The sequence below is a fragment of the Mycetomoellerius zeteki genome, unplaced genomic scaffold, assembly GCF_001594055.1.
Source record: "Mycetomoellerius zeteki isolate Tzet28-1 unplaced genomic scaffold, Tzet1.0 scaffold31, whole genome shotgun sequence".
In the NCBI taxonomy this organism is placed as follows: domain Eukaryota; kingdom Metazoa; phylum Arthropoda; class Insecta; order Hymenoptera; family Formicidae; genus Mycetomoellerius; species Mycetomoellerius zeteki.
In genome coordinates this window covers 945,797-953,349 of record NW_017257294.1, presented here as the reverse complement: position 1 = coordinate 953,349, position 7,553 = coordinate 945,797, and the positions used below count along the sequence as shown (strand labels likewise).

General features: G+C 35.5%; 1 protein-coding gene across 3 annotated transcripts in view; it reads left to right on the top strand.

Moving 5' to 3' along the window:
* The first annotated feature begins 370 nt into the window (after nucleotides 1-370).
* The window catches only part of LOC108724683 (facilitated trehalose transporter Tret1), a 19,923-nt gene continuing 12,740 nt past the window's right edge, over nucleotides 371-7,553 (top strand). The window contains exon 1 of one of the 3 annotated variants that reach the window (XM_018451199.1): nucleotides 371-589. In XM_018451199.1, coding sequence (XP_018306701.1) covers nucleotides 519-589 — 71 coding nt within the window. In that variant the 5' untranslated portion in view covers nucleotides 371-518. Of the gene's footprint in view, nucleotides 590-3,915; nucleotides 4,835-7,553 lie in introns of those variants that run through there. The other 2 variants (XM_018451200.1, XM_018451201.1) reach the window with 2 other exon arrangements.

Below are 7,553 nucleotides of genomic sequence, written 5' to 3'. Positions count from 1 at the left end.
GGAAACCAATATCAAGGTACATATAAATTTGTTCGGAATGGATTTCGATTGGAATTTTATAATTATTCCCTAGATTTCTATTAGGTCTGTTTTCTGTGATTGAACTAGTATACACTTTTAGAACTTAAAGTGAGATAGTACATGTCTGATATTTATCGAGAGCAAGAAAGAGAATTCTAGTGCAATCTAGTGCAGAAACAGAAAACAGACCAGTTGTATTTTCTAGGGAGAACAGAATAATTCTTATCAGAATCTATTCCGAATAATTCTATAATACGTGCTTTATCCTCGCAGTCTCCCATACGAAACGCGCGACACGCGGTCTGTGCTGTGACTCGGAATGCAACGAACATGAACGTCGGCGTGAAAATAAGCGCGCGGAATTAAATAAAACAAGACATACGCGGGAGAGCACATGACTGCTTGAATTGATAGCGTAAACTCGTGACCACGATAAATTATTAACAACAATTTCATCGGCCACAACCGGTCGTATACGTGTTCAGTCCTTCGCCGGCATGTCCAGAAACAGGAATTACGAGACGTTCGCCAGCGGCGAGGCAGACATATCGTCGCCATCAACATCCCAGTGAGTAGCCAGTACTCAAATGCCGATTTTTTTTGTCCATTCTTTTCGTTATCATTATTATCAATGTCATCGTTGATGTCGTTGTCGTGGCCGCTACATTATCCGCAATTTAAAATAAACAGTGCACACGTATGCACTAACACTTACGATATCAATGTACAAATTCGGATAAGATAAGAATGGGCTACGCCTGTCGATAAGTGCTGTTATTGTTTCACACACTATGTTATTTCACGTTCAAAGTTCACGATTTGTCTTCGCACATTTTGGCTAATATAAGACATATTTTAAAATTTGATAAAATTGCTGATATAGAGATTGTTTTTTTAACGATTCCGAATTTAATGATTTCCCTTCTTCTTTCGTTGTGGCAACCATCCTTTATGTGAGATCTTCGCTTTTCATAAAATCCTATTACAATTATTTATAATTGTGCTACGTATCTCGAATTGGTGCTTAAAAGATGAAAGTCATCATAAATAATATGTACGATACGTGTGGTATAATAATAGTACTATTATAAAAGATTAAACATTCAGAATAATAATAAGCACAACCAGGAACGTAGAAACGAAGAATTCAGAAAATTACAAGACGTTTAGATCACTCGGTTCTGTATGGTAGGATTATAAATAATTATACCGTCGATGTTGTTTAATTTTTTAATGCGTTAAATGTGTAAAAACTACACATAATGTAAACTAGCGCGCTTTTTTGCACGCCCGTTTGCAATTCCGTCAGGAATTCTCATGCTGCTCGCACGGCCTAATCAAATCAAACACACACACACACACACATACATTTAACTTCGCATATGTATATACTATATACGGCGATTACAATATTTGCATAAATCCGCGTGACCGAGTGTGTTCGCAGATCGAGGTTATCTCACCGTCTCTGTCAGATTTCATTTACCGCAGGCGCGTGACTCGTCATGCTCAAATTTGATAATATATAATCGTCGGACGCAATAATATTAATTCTGATACACATGCACTGCCAGTACTAAAAGTTTATCATATATATAATGTAACATTTCAGTACTGACAGCATATACGGCCATGGACTGATAATGTCGATATGGAAACTTGGCCAAAAACTAAACCAATTAACGCTCTCTTAAATGAACTTATAATCTTCACATGATGGGTTCCTAGATAGCTTAATATCATCTTGAATAACATTAAAATACAAAATCATAAATACCATTATGTAATTATATTTTATTATATCAAATTATATTAAATATGTTAAATACAAAACACGTTTATTCCTCAAAATACATATATAAAAGATTTGATTTAATTATATATAGGACAAATTATATCTATTTGAATCGTATTTAAAATTATTTTATCTGTTGCTACGCAACAAATGGTACGCTCATTTCGATTTTTTCTTTTATATTCTTATTTTTCTTTACTGCTTAATTAATCTTTCGACTTCCATGCTGATTTTCTAAACATGAGCTCCCAAGTGCGGCGAGCGGCTGATAATAAAAAATTTTCTGTGTAGTAGTGTTTATGATAAAAGTTATATTAAAATTTAGTAAATAAACATATCAATATATAAATATATCACAATGGCATTAATTTTTCTTTACAAAATTTTTCATTCATAAAAATTATCAAAATATTTTTGCAGAATTATTCAGGAAAGATGTTTAGGACGAGTGATTCGTCTCGTTTGGGAATCGAAAGATTAAACTTCGAGATGTTATAGCACTGACACTTTCTTATCGCAGAGAATATCGAGAACGATACGTCGAGAAATCGAGTATCGAGTAAATATTAAATAATCTTCGTTCTCTCTGAGAGATTGCTCGTTGTAATTATTTCCCATTCGACTTTATCGCACATTTATAAGTGCTTACGTTACATCGTTATATCATTATATCGTTATTTTTTTATCATACATTTTTATATATATATATGGAGATTATAATAAATGTCCACTTGCGAATCAATTTTCTTTATTGAAGCGACTTTTGTATTGATGCTCTCAGAAACTATGTCTACATATGATCTACAATTTTTCTAATGCATTTTTTCATGATCGCATTCACCATGGTAGAATAGATTTTATATCGCAAGATCTCTCATCGCGATGATGCATATTGAATTTTGTAAATGCATAAGACGTAAAGCAATAACGTAAGCAGTAGCAAATCACAATGTTGATTTGCTTACTGCTTACATCTAACTGTGTAAGTTTTTTTATGCCTAAATACATCTTATAGATTTTTATCCCTTTAATTGTCATTTGATTATATCTTTTTTCTCTCTCTTCTTTTGTTTTTCTCCTTCATTTACAATCAAAGTGGAATAATTTTATAAGCATCAGAGATACCGCTAAAAAATCTTTAATCCACGAGGCTGAATTTATCGTGTTTTACGTAAATGCAGAGGAAATGCGAATAACATTTCACGAACAACAATCGTGACAACTTTATGTCGCGAACGAGATACGATTCTATTTTTCTTAGATAAAGAGATGTGACCGTGCGTCCCGTGGCCGAGGCTTCCATCGATGTATAGATTACGCCAACGTAAATGACTAAACTCTCTCGAAATACGAAGAATTTAACGAGCATGAACACTCGCGGTAATAAAAAAATTTAACAGCTGCGACAATAAAATTTTATTAGGAACTATGTTATATGTATTGGCAAGTATTGTCGTTATCGCCGCATGATCACGTGCGCTACCGTATCAGAAGCGCTTTTACGTTCGCATGATCGTCATTGTTAGTTATTAGCGAGGATTTGCAATATTTTAATTTCCTGCATATATTTTACAAATTTTTTTCTATTTCTATTTTATTTTATTTCTTACATTTTTATTTTATTTTATATATTGCGTTTATAATAATTACGTTCAATTTTTCTACAAAATATGTATATTATAAATTGTTCGTTCAGTCAAGACATCGTTATCGTCAATAACAATGAAAGAAAGAAAAAAATTTCTTTCTCTCGCAGCGATAAGTTATCCTTACAAACATCTAATATTGACCAATACTGAAAGACAGAAATAAATGATGCTGTTTTTCATTGTTTGTATTTTGAAAGACAGTAATTAATTATTCATTTTAAGTATTAAAAGCATTATTGTTTAGTACTTTAAGCACTCCAAATAAGTAATTAATTACTGTCTTTCAATAATAAATTGATTAGTATTAAATTGATCAGTATTAGATTTCTGTGAAGGTGCGAGAAAAAATTTAGTGAATCATGCCAATTTTTCCGCCGCTTTTAATTAATCAACTAGTCTCTTAAGAATCAAAACATCGAAGAAATAAAAAAACATTAGGGAATCCGATCCATCAGATAGGCAGATCGCGTCGAGTATTAGTTTTCACAAATCTCACTTATGTAGGCTCCGCAAGAGTAGAATAATTAACTCTAATGATCAACAAACACTCCTTAAGTGCGGAAAAAGCCGCATATATGGAGCACGGGATCGAACTCGGAACAGATTACGAGTCGATTGCATAAAACGTGAAGCTACTTGACATTCCCAAATTTTTTTCCCTTTCTTCTATATTACGTGTCACGATCTCTTCTTTTATTAAACAAAAATCCTACTTCTCCTATTTATCCGCATGCGCCTTATTGTCACGCTCTCGCAGACCGACCCGGTTGGTCTCTCTCTCTCTCTCTCTCTCTTTCTCTCTCTCTTTCTTCCACGAGCAGCGACAGCTTGGTCGCTGGTTGGATATAAAGCTTTCGGGACCTGTTGCCGTCAGTACATTCGCTTCGCGCGAGCTGTAACGTAGACGGTGGATAAGTCGCTCGAGTTCACTCTTCGCACGCGGCGGTGTTCGGAGTCGCGAATAGAGAAGGGAGGAGATACAAAGGGAGTCTCCATCGAGAATACACGGAGATTAACGGAAAAAACGGCGGGGACTAAGCAGATGCATCGCACACGGAGGAGGACCCTCGTGGGCTTTTACCAGATCGGACGCACGATCGGTCTTCTGGCCAGTCTCTGAGAATAAAGCTCTCGGGGATATCTCCTCGATATCCTCGAAAATCTCAGCTTCGTGATTTCGCGAACACCACTAGCCAAGCAGGGCGGAGAATCCCAAGGGGCGATGAGCCGCGTACCACGTGGTGATATGACACTGTGATCAGCGGACTGTGATATTATACCTGTACCATATTATTACATTACACGTGTACTTTACACGCTTCATCGCGGAAAAGAGCATCCAACAACGACGTGCGCTATGGCAGAGTAAGTAATTGTATAACGCATCCCTGGAGTCATTTAAAATCCCTTTTCAGCTTTTCTTCTCTCTCTCTCTCTCTCTCTCTCTCTCTCACGCTCATCCTCGCGCTCACCTTGAGATTCAAGAATTCTGATCGCAACGAGTAGACGTGGCCGCGCGGCTAAAAAAGATACAGGAGTTTATTTCGACACTGACGTGATCGTTCCAGGCGGACAGCACGTGGCGTTCTCGGAGCGGTTTCTTGAGAAACAAGAAAGAAAGATAAGAAGCCCTAGGACGAGAAACGCGCTTTTTTTTATGACAGACGTCCCACCGTGAATTCAGTCATTACGATATTGTTACACTTATTCACGTCACGTTACAATTTCTCGTTGAGTCACAATCGTTAGATTGGAAGTTAGCAATCCGATACGGTTTCACTTTAATTTCAAGTGACGAGCAATTTCCTTCGTCCCATCTCATCCATAAAAAAAGTATTATATATTTTTACGTTATTTCCTAAAGGGAACAAGAAAATTGAAATAATATTATTAATTTGACGTCATATTGATCGATTATTAACCGAATTTACGTCTTTTTTTTTCGTGTTCAGTCAATGTGACTGTAGGTCTGTTTTCTGTGGCTGAACTAGTGTAAACTTTTGGAACTTAAAGTGAGATAGATGTATGTTTGATATTTATCGAAAGCGAGAAAGAGAGTTCTAGAGCAGTTTAGCGCAGGAACAAAAAACAAACCAATTATTTTAATTTTCTTGTTGCCCTTGAGTTATGTTCCTTACATGCTGCATTCGAAATGGGATTGCTGTAGATTCATACAAATGATATGTGATCAAACACTGTTCTGAGCAGAAATGAGAAAACGCAGGTCAAAGTCGAATCGACCGTTGTCATAAATGTATACGCATGATTCAACAAATGAGTCTATCTCGAAAGCTCGTGTTTATCATGGTTGGATTTTGGACCGCAATAATGGAAAACAATCCTTAATCTTTTCTCCGAAATTGTTACATCCCTCTTTCTTGCCAAAAACTATAAAATGTATTATTAATGTCCAAATGTATTTCAAATGGTTTTCGAGAATATGTAATTTCGATAATTTGGAATCGCATCGTCAATTGTATTATCAATTGTGTAGTTTTAAAAAAGCCGCTTTTTTTAAATTGCTGGAAAATCCGCGGAAAAATTAGGTTTTTTTCTGATCCTTTAAAACTATAATCAATTGTAAACAAAGCAGATAAACGTAGCGTTTGCAAAATTCGTTGATCGGTGTAGCGCGATCGAGATTGTAAGAGAATAGAATAGAAACTAATGAGAATAGGTCTGTTCGTGTTGCTTGCACTTTTTGCACTCAGCATCTTCGCTTTCTCCCTTTTCAACGCGTAAATATATACCTATTCCATTTTAAGTGCAAAAATATTTGGAAATTTCAAACAACGCAGACAGATCTAATGATTTAAAGAACAAAATTAATATCTTCGGTTGGAATTCAATTGGAATCCTTGAGTATCTTTAAGAAAGTGTCTCTTAGACGAGAGGAGATGCATCTTTAACGCAGATGTCTAATTTTAAGCTTTTAATCTATTTATTTAATATGAGAATTGTGTCCAATCAAAGTTTTGTCTTCTGTTCCTTGAAATGGCACGCGAACTCTAATCGAATATAAAAAAAGATGTGTCATCTTGTCGCTGTCCTCGTCACGTCGTCGAGCGCGTTTTACGACGTGTAGCGCGAAGCGATTATTATATATTTAGCACTGCGATTTTAACGGTGGAACAAAGCGACAAATTTTTTTGACGTTTGACAAATTTGCTAGCCGCAATAAGCCGGAAAGATAATATTATTGATAGCTGATAACACATTGGTCTATAACATTGCTGATGCAATTAATCTATTAATATTACGTCGGTTGACACCAGCGATATATATCTCGATCTATACGTATTTACTACGATGTTATTACCGTCATCAATCGGGCTACGTCATTAACGCAACTTTAATTGACTTTTAATGTGACACGAATCCGCCCACTCTTTATTAATCCATAATGGATGAAACCATGCGTGCGTTATCGTAAGCTGGAAATTACTGCGAAAGGCATAAACAATGTTCGATACCATAGGCGCCGACTACGGGGGGGGGCAGACCACTTTTTGTCCTCCCTCCCCAATAATTTTATTGGAGGGGGGCGATGCCCCTTCAATAATTTTTATCTTTTGGTTTTTTAACAAACGGTGTTTTAACAATTGTAAATAATTTCTGCGATCAAAATTGTGAGAAAATATCGGCCACATGACATATGTTATACATAACGTTGATGCGGCGAATTAAAAGTGGTGATGCTCGCGCTGGCACGTCGTCTGCTGTCCTAGCCTTCCAACAAGAGATGGTGTAATGACACAGTGTGACACAGTGTATCATTACATTCTTGTTGTTCGCCAATGTTAAACAAGGATGAGATGATTATTGTGTTGTACCGATTGTAGAGTTGGTAAAAACCATGTTTTAAACGTGTTTTAAACAGTTTAAAACATGCTAAATTGATGTTTTTAATATGTTTTAAATATGTTTTTTTATAGTATTGTTTAAAGCATATTTGAAGTATTAAAAACATATTTAAGAAGAAACACAGTACACAGACAGAAAAATGTTTGGTATTTGTAACTATAATTATATATAATTATAAAAAATATGGTTGTCCCAAAATATAACTATAAAATTATAGTCTTGAA